Source organism: Oncorhynchus gorbuscha, linkage group LG23 (genome assembly GCF_021184085.1).
Source record: "Oncorhynchus gorbuscha isolate QuinsamMale2020 ecotype Even-year linkage group LG23, OgorEven_v1.0, whole genome shotgun sequence".
NCBI lineage: Eukaryota > Metazoa > Chordata > Actinopteri > Salmoniformes > Salmonidae > Oncorhynchus > Oncorhynchus gorbuscha.
Window position 1 is genome coordinate 57,328,617 of NC_060195.1, and position 14,146 is coordinate 57,342,762.

Here is a 14,146-nt window from a genome sequence, read left to right on the forward strand (position 1 = left end):
TGACATTTTTTCTTTCCTCCGCCCTCTATGTACGCAATGCGTAGGCTCTCTTCCTGGTGTGAGTGTGTGGGTTTGGTTGTTGTCTGTGTCTCATGGTTTGTTTCTCTTTACTTTTGAATGATAGATGTCATCAGAAGGAAGCAACTGAGTCAGATAGAGTTATGCAGCACCAGCCACACAGTCACTACGGAGGCCCACGAGGAACAAGTGGAGAAGAAGAGGAACACTAAGGATCTAAACTCACCCACTGTAAGGAACTTCCCCAGCACTATTAGGCCTATGTCAAAGGGGTGGTGTTTTGGCGGCAAAATAGACTGCAATAGCATAGTAGCATATAATAGCATTGATTCCTTATGTTGCATGAAATACAGTAAATGTTGCTAGTAGTGGAGGGACGTAAATCAATTATCCTCTGACAGAATAATAGCAGCAATAAGAGAACTGCTAAACTGAAAAATCTACAGTACTTCAAATGCCTAGTGGTTGTGTTTCTGTGTAGCACGTAAGACACATTATCATCTGTAATTGCGGCTTCCGTACAATCCCTATACAATTTCACATTTCCAAGAAGCATTATCATTATGAAAGAGTATCTCTGTAATCTGTTGAGGATACAGTGATATTAAAGGGATTTCATCTACTTCCCCAGAGTCAGATGAACTCGTGGATGCCATTTTTATGTCTCTACTTCCAGTATCAATGAAGTTAGATGTAGTTTTGCAAGCCAATGCTAACTAGCATTAGCGCAATGACTGGACGTATATGGGTATCCGATGGCATGCTAGTAGATCTAGGGCCTCATTGCCAAAATCCCAAAGTATCCATTTAAGACAGCAATTGCTAACTAGCGTTAGCACAATTACTAGACGTCTAACAGCTCGTGTGCCATAGAATGACAGTCATTGTGCTAATGCCAATGCATTTGCGAAACTACTAACTTCCTTCATACTGGATGCAGGGATTGAGGGATTGATCTATCTTCTTATCTTCTTATTCTGTTCTGATGTCCCTCTCTTTCCTGAACAGGACAGAGCCCCAAGAGTGTGCACATACTCAGGCAGCAGCAGTGACACCGAGACAGAGTCTGATGGGAACACGCTAGGCTCCACCCAAAGCACCCTTACCAACAGAGCAAAGACGAGCAACCAAGGTCAGAATCTTGTCTGCATCCCACATCCACGGACACAATATTCATGTTATTTAGGCCTACATCATTTGATTTTAGCCAGTGTTTCTTGATTTGTTTGATTGATTGATAGATATATTGATTGAAACATGCTCTCCACAGTCTACCACGAAGAGAAGACGATGAAGAGGAACAGTGTGGGAAAGTTCCCGTCAATCATGGACTACTATCAGCATGATATGTTCTCTCACATAGAGAAGGACGAACACAGGGGCAGTTTCTCCCAATACCACTTGTTGCACAACCAGTCATCGCTAGAGGGCAAAGCAGGAGACAGACTAAGCGTAAGTACTTCCTGTTGACCTATGACATACACTGAACAAATATCTGAACGCAACATGCAACAATTTCAAATGTTTTACTGGGTTACAGTTCATATAAGGAAATCAGTCAATTGAAATAAATTCATTAGCCCCTAATATATGGATTTCACATGCCCACCCATTTGGGAGCCAGGCCCAGCCAATCAGAATGAGTTTTCACCCACAAAATGGCTTTATTAGAGACAGAAATACTCCCCAGCATCCCCTGCCAAATTCTCTAAAACAACGTTGGAGATGGCTTATGGTAGAGAAATTAACATTCTATTCCCTGGCAACAGCTCTAGTGGACATTCCTGCAGGGCATATGCCCTCAAAACTTGAGACATTAGTGGCATTGTGTTGTGTGACAAAACTGCACATTTTAGTGGCCTTTTATTGCCCCCAGCATAAGGTGCAACTGTGTAATTATCATGCTGTTTAATCATTTTATTAATATGCCACACCTGTCAGGTGGATGGATTATCTTGGCAAAGGAGAAATGTTCACTAACAGGGATGTAAACAAATTTGTTGGCAAAATTGGAGAGAAATATGCTTTTCGTGCTTATGGAAAATTTCAGAGATTTTCTATTTCAGCTCATGAAACATGGGACCAACAGTTTACATGTTGCATTTATATTTTTGTTCAGTATATTACCTTTGACATATCCTTTTGTAGCTCGTCAACTAGATGACTAGATGATTATGGTCTGTTGATGTTGCTTCAGGTGGATCTATTGTATGGACCACTTTACTTCTTTACCTTATGTAAGATCATGCATTAGCTCAAAACAAACTGTTTCCATGGTAACTTGCACTCGCTGTGAAGCAACATTTGTCCTTTTCCAGCTTCTCCAGCTTTCTCAAAGTGCGTCCCGAGTCCACAAAGCTTGATGTCTTTCACCCTCCTACACAGCGCTGTAGTTGGATTGTTCAGACATTTTCATAAAACAAAAAAACTGAAAGTCACCTAATTGCTTTCGATCGGCTTGCCCTCTCGTGTCACGGGGTATTTGCCTACCAGTATTTAACTTCACTGAATGACAAATTAGGAGCAGTGACCATGAAATGGCCCTCACCCCCCTTGGCCCCCACTTCCCCTCAGATCAGTGCAGTAGAATAACCTAACACACACACACACACACACACACACACACACACACACACACACACACACACACACACACACACACACACACACACACACACACACACACACACACACACACACACACACACACACACACACACACACACACACACACACACACACACACACACACACACACACACACACACACACACACACACACACGACCTGACAGAAAAATCCATAATCTGCAAAAGGATCTGACTCAACACAAGTTCAGAGAGGGAAAGAGAGCGAGAGGAGAAATACATGAATATGTTTTATGTTCTTGAACTCTGGTTCTTACTGTTGGCCTACAGAGGCCTTGTACTATGAAAGAGGAGCAGTACTGAAAGTTGCAGCTACTCTGCTAAAGCAAAAAACATCTTTGCAGGGCTCAGGGTGTATGCCTTTTTATTAAACTTACAACATCATCCTTGCCCGTCTCTTTTTGGGGTCAAACATTTCTAATAGATTCAATAAGTACAGATTTATTCCATTCTGCATTGACTGAACAATTGACTGCTCAAAATTGAATGTGGAGAAACGAATGTCCTTGGCGTATGCTTTGACCCTGACGAAGGCTCTGCCTTGAATAATTGGGAAAAAAATTAGCTTTTTGTCTTCTCAGCCATTAGTCTACACTTAATAAAATAATTCCACTCCCACTCTACAAAGGCGTTTGTGCTAAAATGGCCTGGATTTGACCATTTTTTTATGTCAGTGTGAAATAAAGGGAAGTTTGGTTGCTGGTTGTGAACATGGGGTTGTAAACTGAGGTTTTTCTGACAAGGTTTATGTGTGGTTGGCTGCTGCGGTGATGAGCTGGGAGTTTGAAAGCATGGCTCTGATTGTGATGAGATTCCCTACAGAAATGCAGCGTGTCGGACAGAGATCATGTGCATCCAACCTGCACAGAGATCACCCAAACAACGACGACAAATACACCCAAAGACAGAGCAACACTATGGATTTAATCCTACCATCTTTTGCTGTCCAATAATTGGTCTTGGAAAGACCTCCACAAGAAAACATCTTCATAAATAAAATAAAGAAACTTTGAAAAGAGATCTAACACAATAAAGGCCTAAGAGGATTGTTGACATTGTTTAGTTGAATAGCACTTGACTATTCTAAATGAATCCGTTAATAATTCAATGTTCAAGGTAGATATGTGTTGAATTACAGAAGAGAAAACCTCATTTAATAGCCATCAACCAAACAAGATGATGGTCCCCCTTTCAACCCATTTACTCCTTTTCAACCCATTTACTCATTTTCAACCCATTTACTCCTTTTCAACCCATTTACTCCTTATTAACATGTATTTTACCTTAAAGGGACAATGTGTCTCTTAAAGAGACACAGTTGCCCTCCTGTCCACCCATGACAATACCCCCATACATACAGTGGGGTCTGAAATTATTGACACCCTTGATAAAAATGAGCCAAAATGACTGTATAAAATAAATAATACAAATACCGAGCTACAGTATATTGTATGCTCCCAAAAAAATTGAAATTCAGAGAATTCAATTTTTTAAAAGAAGTAATATCAATGTTTTCTCAAAATGTAGGGGTCACAATACCTCCAATTGCGAGGATAATGGCATTGAGCCTTTTTCTAAATGTTCCTCCATACAGATGTATTTCAGATCCTTGATATCCTTCGTCTGCGCTTATGGACTGCCCTCTTCAATTCAAACAACAGGTTTTCAATGGGTTTCATGTCCGCGTAGACTGAGATGGCCATTGCAAAATGTTGTTTTTGTGGCCAATGAACCATTTCTTTGTGGATTTTGATGTGTACTTGGGGTTATTGTCTTGCTGGAAGTTCCACTTGCGGCCAAGTTTCAGCCTCCTGGCAGAGGCAACCAGGCGTGTGGCATAAGATGTCCCTGTACTGGACATTTTAGTTCATGATGCCATTGACCTTAACAATGGTTCCTGGACCAGTGTAAGCAAAATAGCCCCATAACATCAAAGATCCACCACCATATTGTACAGTAGGAATGGGGTTCTTTTCTGCTCATGCATTCTAATTTCGACTCTAAACCCACTACTGGTGTGCTTGGCTAAAGAGCTCTATTTTCATGTCATCCCAAAAATGTAAAAGCCTGGAGTTTGCTTCATGGCATTATTATAAAAAATAATTAAAAATAGGGGGTAGATCAGCCCTAATATTGCAAGTAAATTTGGGCTTTCATCAATTTAATTGTTTGCATAATTTCCAATCCCCTATATATATATATATATATATATATATATATATATATATATATATTTTTTTTTTTTTTTTTTTTTTTTTTAACATACAGTACCAGTCAAAAGTTAGGACACACCTTCTCATTCAAGGGTTTTTCTTTACAACTTTAAATTGAAGATTAATAGTGAAGACATCAAAACTATGAAATCACACAAATGGAATCATGTAGTAACCAAACATTTTTAAACAAATCCTTTGCTTTGATGACAGATTTGCACACTCTTGGAATTCTCCCAGCCAGCTTCACCTGGAATGCTTTTCCAACTGTCTTGAAGGAGTTCCCACATATGCTGAGCACTTGTTGGCTGCTTTTCCTTCACTCTGCGGTCCAACTTATCCCAAACCATCTCAATTGGGTTGAGGTCGGGTGAGGTCATCCTATGCAGCACTCCATCGCTCTCCTTCATGGTCAAATAGCCCTTACACAGCCTGGAGGTGTGTTGTGTCATCACACCTCCTCCATCACACCTCCTCCTCCATGCTTCATGGTGGGAACCACACATGCGTAGGTCATCCGTTCACCGACTCTGCGTCTCACACAGTGGTTGGAACCAGAAATCTCAAATTTTGACTCATCAGACCAAAGGACAGATTTCCACCGGTCTAATGTCCATTGCTCATGTTTCATGGCCCAAGCAAGTATCTTCTTCTTATTGGTGTCCTTTAGTAGTGGTTTCTTTGCAGCAATTTAACCCTGAAGGCCTGATTCACACAGTCTCCTTTGAACAGTTGATGTTGAGATTTGTCTGTTACTTGAACTCTGTGAAGCATTTATTTGAGCAGCAATTTGAGGTGCAGTTAACTCTAGTGATCTTATCCCCTACAGCAGAGGTAACTCTGGGTCTTCCATTCCTGTGGCGGTCCTCATGAGAGCCAGTTTCCTCATAGTGCTTAATGGTTTTTGCGACTGCACTTGAAGAGACTTTCAAAGTTCTTGACATTTTCCAGATTGACTGACCTTCATGTCTTAAAGTAATGATGGACTGTCATTTCTCTTTGATTATTTGAGCCGTTCTTGCCATAATATGGACTTGGTCTTTTACAAAGTAGGGCTTTCTTCTGTATACCAACCCTACCTTGTCACAACACAACTAACTATCTCAAATGCATTAAGAAGGAAATAAATTCCACAAAGGAACTTTCAACAAGGCACGCCTGTTAATTGAAACGCATTCCAGGTGACTACCTCATGAGAGTAGAGAGAATGCAGAGTGTACAAAGCTGTCAAGGCAAAGGGGGGCTACTGTGAAGAATCTCAAATGAAATATATTTTAATTTGTTTTACACTTTCGGTTACGACATGAATCCATATCTGTTGTTTCCTAGTTTTGATGTCTTCACTGTTATTCTACAATGTAGAAAATATCTATAAAAGTATAGAAAAAAAACATGGATGAGTAGGTGTGTCCAAACCTTTGACTGTTACTGTATGTATATAGATCTTGTATATATTTTCCCTTATTATTTTCCCCTAACCCTACATCCTCTTCCTAATTGGAGTAAACCAATGGACAACAACAACTTCTACTTCCAGCTTATACATACTATATACTGTACATTTTAAGGACACACAGTATGTTTTACAATATAGTTACCTTTTATTTTTTGTCCCATCCTTGTTTCTGTTTTGTCCCAGCTACCCTTAACCCACCATCTATCGTTGAAGTCCATCCAGTTTTGATTTCTATTTGAGATATATTATTTATGTTTCACAAAAGTTCTGAACCTTTCTATTCTCATAGTTTCTACAGATTGTAAAGTAAAGATAAACATTTTTGCTAAGAGTATTGATCGCTTGACTAAGCCTTTTCAAATCACCCAGCCAGCAGTGCTAAATGGCAATGGCACTTGGATTCGATAGGAACTGGTGCTTTGGTCAGATTACATGAAAATAGAGGTCTTTTGGCCACTCACACCAGTGGTGGGTGTGGCACCAAAATGAGAATGTATGAGCCGAAAAGAAACCCATACCTACTGTAAAATATGGTGGTGTGACCATTCCCTTTAAGTCAGTCAGGTATCACAAGTTCATAATATCGTTAGGGAAGATTTGTTTGGGAAGTGTGCGGAAGGTGCGGACGGGGGGGAGAAGGGGTGCGGTGTGAGATTGGGTGATTTAAGTGCCTTTAATAACCTTTCACAAACACTCAGGAGAGTGATGTAAAGCTCAGCAGCTCCCATCAGAGACCTCATGGCCCAGCCTGGCCCCCATTCATCATCCTGACACTGCCTGACAGCCACGCTGCCTGCTTGCCTCTCTGGCTGCCTGCCTCTCTGGCTGCCTGCCTCTCTGGCTGCCTGGCTACACCCCCTCTTCCCTCTACCTCCTTCAATCTCCCCCCTTTTTATTTCTATATCTTTCTCAGTTGCTCCCATCCTCTCTTTATTTCCCTCTCTATCTTTCCTTCTCTCCCTTTTTCTCTTTTTTTCCTTCTCTCCCAGGTTCTCTATCTCTCGCTCCCTTCTCTCTCTCTCTCGCTCCCTTCTCTCTCTCTCTCTCGCTCCCTTCTCTCTCTCTCTCTCGCTCCCTTCTCTCTTTCTCTCGCTCCCTTCTCTCTCTCTCTCTCGCTCCCTTCTCTCTCTCTCTCGCTCCCTTCTCTCTCTCTCTCGCTCCCTTCTCTCTCTCTCTCTCTCTCTCGCTCCCTTCTCTCTCTCTCTCTCGCTCCCTTCTCTCTTTCTCTCGCTCCCTTCTCTCTCTCTCTCTCGCTCCCTTCTCTCTTTCTCTCGCTCCCTTCTCTCTCTCTCTCGCTCCCTTCTCTCTCTCTCTCGCTCCCTTCTCTCTCTCTCTCGCTCCCTTCTCTCTCTCTCTCTCGCTCCCTTCTCTCTCTCTCTCGCTCCCTTCTCTCTCTGCCGATGGGTAATAGAGATTGCTGCAGGCCTCTCCGACAGGGGGAAAACAGCATTAGATGCTGTGCTGGGGCCGGGCATGGCAGGGCCTAAGGAGCCAGACCAGAGAGGGCCAGGTTACACAGCAATATGCCTCATAACTATGTAATATCTGTGTTCACACTTTCTCCCCCAGCTGCTTGTAACAGCTTGTTACCTGGAGCACTAATTCAATGGGGAGAGAGGGGCATGTTTTTGGTCTTGGACATGCAATTGGAAGTAGAAGTACAGACATGTAAGATGTGCTTCAGATGACAGACTTTCGAATCAAATATTGGGCCGAAATGTTATGAGTAATTTGTAATTATCTAAATATCAGAGGTGTATTTTTTTTAAACATCTGACACCAAGTGTAGAGAAAAAGTATTGTCTCTCAAAGCCCACATGCCTATATATATATATATATATATATATATATATATATATATATATATATATATATATATATATATATATATATATATATATATATATATATATATATATATTGATTGATTGATTGATTTAAATTGTATACCAGCTGCTACTGCCTATACGTACATACACAACAGTATACCATTAGTGGTATATGAACAATAAATATTTCAGACACACAACAATTGTCCAGAATCCCAGTCAGGGAGAAGAACAGCCGTTCTCTATTTGACCTCCTTATCGACTGACTGACTCTTCTTTAGAAAGGAAGAATGTTTCCAACGTATATATTCTGTCAGAATCCAAGTTACCTAAGAAATTCCCATTGAACTGAAATACCTCAGTGTTGCTAGATGATAACCAATTAGCCGTTGACAAGCTCTTTTTCCACCTGATGTGCCCCTGAGGCGATGTTTTCCTGTGTGTTCCCGTTGTAAAGGATACACTTCAACTGGCTCCTTAGGTGCCTTCGGATGGTCAAGGTCTGCACGGAGGTTGGTTTCGACCCACATGCAAGAGTGGTAATTGTGTTTCACCAAATCAAATTCAATCACAGATAAGAATCCCTCCTACCGAGATAGAGAGCTCAGGGCTGTTAGGAGAAGAACAGGACCATGATTGCTGTTCCTCACTGTCACAGGCACTGAACGAAAGGCCACCCCAATTCCAATCACTGATCACAATCAAGTCAAACACCCTCTGCTCGGCTCTCATGGTCTCCCACATCCATGCACCTGTAGACTACACTACACCGGCACATACTATATGGTTGGCTTCCCGGACCCAGATTGAGCCTAGTCTTGGACTAAAAAGCATTTTCGACGTAGCACTTTTGACTCTCCAGTAACTTTGCTACAATGGAGATGTGTCCTTTTGCAGATTTGAGTCACATTCGTTTTTTATCACCAACCCTTGAATTACCATTATTAGTCACTGTATCTCAAAAGTTATATTTTTCAAAAGTCTAGGGTATTTCCGATTTTCTCTGTGCTGATCTAGTATATGAAGAATATCTAACCCGCGGTGCCTGTGTTTAGAATGCATTACTGTAAACCGCCAGATTGTTAGCAGAGTGGTTCTGGGCTGGAGTTCCTGGGAGGAAAGCCATTTCTAAGAGGCACCTGGCAGTGAACACTTAATGATGAGGAGTTAGTGCAACCCCGGGGGTGGTCTATACCCCTGGTAATACGGTAATACCTCTGTGTACTCTCCACCCAGGAAGTGTGTGGATGGCTTGGCCCTTTCAGTAGATTGGCTGGAGGAAAATCCAGTTATCAGGAGAATTGTGTTTACCTTGACCACCGACACAATGTAGCCAGAGAGCACAGGCTCCTTATAACGATTCCTCAAATGATTTCAAGATTCCTTAGTGCATTTCTGCATACATATTTCCGTTAAGATATTCTAATAGTTATTGACCAAGGTTGAATTACACAACATCTATTTTTTTTCTACTGAAGATGTGTTTTGTATTCACTGTGGTTAGATGTATAACTGTATGTGGAAAAATGCATTATGCATGATTTCTGTGATTATGCTAGATTGGAGATGCAGAGCTTTATATATATATATATATATATATATATATATATATATATATATATATATATATATATATATATATATCTCAATGGAGACTTCTCCTATTGTTGTGTTGCCAATTTTACTCAAGGGTGGTGGAATGGCTTGGAGGCGTTTTCCATGAAAGAAGGCAATGAGTTCAGCCACCACACACGATAAAAGTGTACATGCCAAAAGTATTTCTCAAAAGTACATAAACAACAGGACCTAGAGGGATCTAGGGATTCATCCTGAAACTGCAACATTAATGCTGCAATCTGGGATTTATTTCTCTAGACAAATGGCAGCTCCACTCTTGTTGTGGTATAATCTTCAAGAATTAATGGATTGAAATCTCCATTGAACAGATACCCAGATACCACATTATACCTTTAAGTTAGAATCTCTGTGCATACCAAAACACCTGTCAATATGCAAAATGATATACAGTAGCTGTTTTCTCTCCAGTATATTTGAGGTTAAACCATTTGCGTTAATTTATAGCGAGAAGAAGCTGGCCGCCGTTTCACTCGTTTCTTTTTTAACAACATGGGCTCCTGACAAAAATATAATACGCTGTGTTAAAACAGCTACGAAGGAGAATCTCCCTCCCCCTCCCTCCCTCCCTCCCTCCCTCCCTCCCTCCCTCCCTCCCTCCCTCCCTCCCTCCCTCCCTCCCTCCCTCCCTCCCTCCCTCCCTCCCTCCCTCCCTCCCTGTAGAGAGGTTGATATCTCACGGCAGATTCCCCCAGACAGACTCATTGGGCCTTAAGCATGGGAGGAGAATGAACAAAGCTCTCAATAAATCAATGCGATACTCAGGAATGGCAGTAGTCAAATTGCTTTGTGGTGTTGCATTACTCTGAAGTAGATGTACACTGAGTGTACAAAACAGTTCCATGACATAGACTGACCTCGCGAGTCAACATGGGCCAGCATCCCTGTGGAACACTTTCGACACTCTGTAGAGTCCATGCCCCGACGAATTGAGGCTGTTCTGAGGGCAAAGGGGGGTGCAACTCAACATTAGCAAGGTGTTCCTAATGTTTTGTACACTCAGAGTAAATTCAGCATGACAGCCTTGTTTTTGTTGTTTCTGGACATTCTTTGTTGAGAGACAGAGTGACAGATTGCTCCTTTCTCCAAATCATTTCATATAAGTAATCTGGGACAGCTTTGTTGTTTGAATACCAGATTGGCCCTTTAATGTATGATGATAATAATGTGCTACAGTGTGGGCAGATGACAAAAACACCTCTCGTCTCATTTTCTCCTCTCTCATTTGTCTTGTTGTTGCTGTAGAAAGGGAATCGAGTGGACATGACGACAGGCGGCTGCGGAGGGGGGGTCCAGGTCGGCTCCAGAGACGTGTCCTTGGATTCCCTGAACAAGCTGAACAGCAGTGGGCTGGGGCTGTACCCGGAGACAGAGCTAAGGCCCAGTAGCGGTGACTGCTCCTGTTCCGCAGGGGAGAGAGAAGAGGACTGCTGCAGCAGGGTTGACAACGAGCCCTCGTCGTCCAGCTACTACTCCAACAAGCCCGGGGCAGAGCGTGTGGGTTCTCTCAGCGATTCGCTTTACGACAGCTTCTCCTCATGCACCAGTCAAGGCTCCAACGATGTGTAGAGTAAGAAAGTGGAGGCCGGGGATGATTCTGTTGGAGTCTTCTGTTGGAGGCCTCTGCTACTCCCACCAACCGAAGCACTTAGGTCATAAGGAAGAAAGGGATGTCATCGGTGATGTCATAAGATAAGGACGTGAACCCAGACTGTACGGTATGCATGACCTCTGAGATGGACAATTAAACTATAGGCTACAACAGTACCACCGTTCAAGGTGTGGAAAGCAATATTAGAAATTGTCAGGCATTATATATTTTTCCCCGAAGGGGGAATGTTTTTTTTTAAATCATTGCACTGTAAAAATACTGTACAAAGTTAAGGAATTCAACTTGAAGACATAACTAGAGTAAATACCACCAAATCCAAATCAAACCAATCAGCAATATCATCAGGAGCAACTGATGATGCCTAGTAGTGTGAAGCAATACCTTAAGAATGATAATATGTGCAAAAAACTATTACGGTTGTTGGATGTGGATAGATGGTTTTCTCACGGATCATTATTTCTCAAAATATTTCTCAAATGTTTTACTGCCACAGTGTGGTATGCCACAATGGCAGGCCTACACACCACAACTACCATCATGCAATACACTGCAACCCATACCATACAATCATAGCTCCTAAAGCCATTGTGTCAAACGTGTACGATTACTAGACTGCTGTGCTATTTTGAAAGTTGCATGGCGAACTCAAATGTGACACACATTAGACACATTATTTTTGAAGTGGCGGAATTTATACTTTATATTAAGTGACCTAAATACACGCATTTGCACATTTAATTGAACCACCAGTACTTTGGAATCTTAAAGAATAGTATCCTGCATATTGAATGTACTGGAGTCAATATTGACTTTGAGTTGTGGTACAGATGAGAAATACATGATCGATACATGATCAATCATTTCTACCAGCAAGTCAAAACTGTCAAGCTGATCTTCAACTGCTATGCAGTGGCTTAAAGGGATACTTCGGGATATTTGGCAATGAAGCCCTTTATCTTCTTCCCTAGTCAGATGAACTCATGGATGCCATTATCATGTCTCTGCATCCAGTATGAAGGAAGTTAGAGTTAGTTGTGTGAGCTAATGCTAACTAGTGTTGGCGCAATGACTGGAAGTATATCTACTAGCATGCTAGCAGTTACCATAGACTTCCAGTCATTATGCTAACACTATTTAGCAATGTCCTTCAAACTGCCCGTAGAGACATAAAAATGGTATCCACCAATTAATTTGACTCTGGGGAAGTAGAAAAAATCCTGAATTATCCCTTTAAGCAATCACCGTGCCATCACCATTGTACTTGGGTCACTCAGTATTTCATGTAAACATAGAACTGAACTAGTGTCAGAACGGTACTTATGAATCAGAAACTTCTGTTGGCTTCAATAACACATTTGCGGAGCAAGGTCTATGCTAGTAGCTCAGGGAAAATGCAACGCGTATACCTAGTTACCTTGAATATAAGGTTACAACTCATGGAAAATACATTTTTCATTTTTAAAACGGAAAACAGACATTTTTTGAAAAGTAAAACCTTCATGAACTTCAAGATAACATAACTGTTGAAACTGTGTCTCTTGTAGCATCATAAAACACTCATTTTTTGTATATTTTGTTTGTGTGTTAAAAACTGCAATTAAATTAATATCAGAATGGAGCATTGCTGAGTGGTATATGCAATTTAAAACATTTAATAATTGTGTAATGTTTGCCAACCATTCAAACTATATATCTATTGATTGAGAACAGTTCAACTTTTCTTGATCGTTTCCTCGTTTTGTGACTTCCTGTAGTGTTTGTCGATACAAAATGTTTTATTTTGTCGAATAAAAGCTACTACTGCAACCTTTTATCACTTTATCCTATAACACATTTGACACGTAGTAGGAATAAATCATCATGCCAAACGTGCGTAATTTGATTCTGGTGCTAATCAAAAACAGACTGTACGTTTCATTGTTTGAACAATTTTCCATGAAACTGTTAATAATATGTAAGGAGAGTCTTGCTAAGACCATAGTGTGTATTTTTCTAGCTGACCAGTATTTATATCCCACTTTTTGTACATGGAACTGTATAGTGGTGTTTAATTGTCCTACTTCACATCTTCTCTGCTTGATTGTTCCTTTGTAAGAGAACCTGTTACCAGCAGTGTTAGTTTGGTAATTACGTGTGCAATTTTGGCTGTTACATTAGACTTTTAATGCTATATTTTATGTAATAATTTCCCAGACAAATAAAAATAAATGATTTCCTATTTTAAATTTGGTGCAGCTTTCGTAACAGTTGGAGGTTGACGTTTGTGTATGTATGTGTGTGTGCGTGCAGTCATACACGTGTGCCTTCAGTATCATATACTGTAGTCAAATGTAAGGTACTATAGTCATAAGGAACAGTGAGATCTTCGCTGATCTTTGCCATTGCGCCCATAAATGTGTAACTGAAATATATATATATATGCTACAGCAGGGAATTGTTAATAATGGCAAGGTTTGAGCCAAGTCCTGCCTTCAAATGCTTGCGGTAAAGCTCATGTCATAGTCTTCAACTACAAAACGTGTTAAACGTATAGCCTGTGTGCACTGAGCTTCGCTCTCTTTAACAGTGCTTATAAAGTAGGGGCATTTATAACAATTGGACTCTCTTGATGGGTAATTATGTGACTATAAATAAAAGTAATTAATTCAGCCACCCAAGAGTGACATCCAAACATTCTCTCTCCCATCTCTCTCTCTCTCTCTCTCTCTCTCTCTCTCTCTCTCTCTCTCAAAAAA

The 14,146-nt window shown here is 41.0% G+C and overlaps 1 protein-coding gene across 1 annotated transcript in view; it reads left to right on the forward strand.

The window, feature by feature from the left end:
- The window catches only part of LOC124010358 (nck-associated protein 5-like), a 115,751-nt gene extending 102,115 nt beyond the window's left edge, over positions 1-13,636 (forward strand). The window contains 4 exon segments of the mRNA XM_046322721.1: positions 125-249; positions 1,027-1,150; positions 1,289-1,470; positions 11,045-13,636. Of these exon segments, the coding sequence (XP_046178677.1) occupies positions 125-249; positions 1,027-1,150; positions 1,289-1,470; positions 11,045-11,368 (755 nt within the window). The 3' untranslated portion in view covers positions 11,369-13,636.
- The last annotated feature ends 510 nt before the right edge of the window (positions 13,637-14,146 follow it).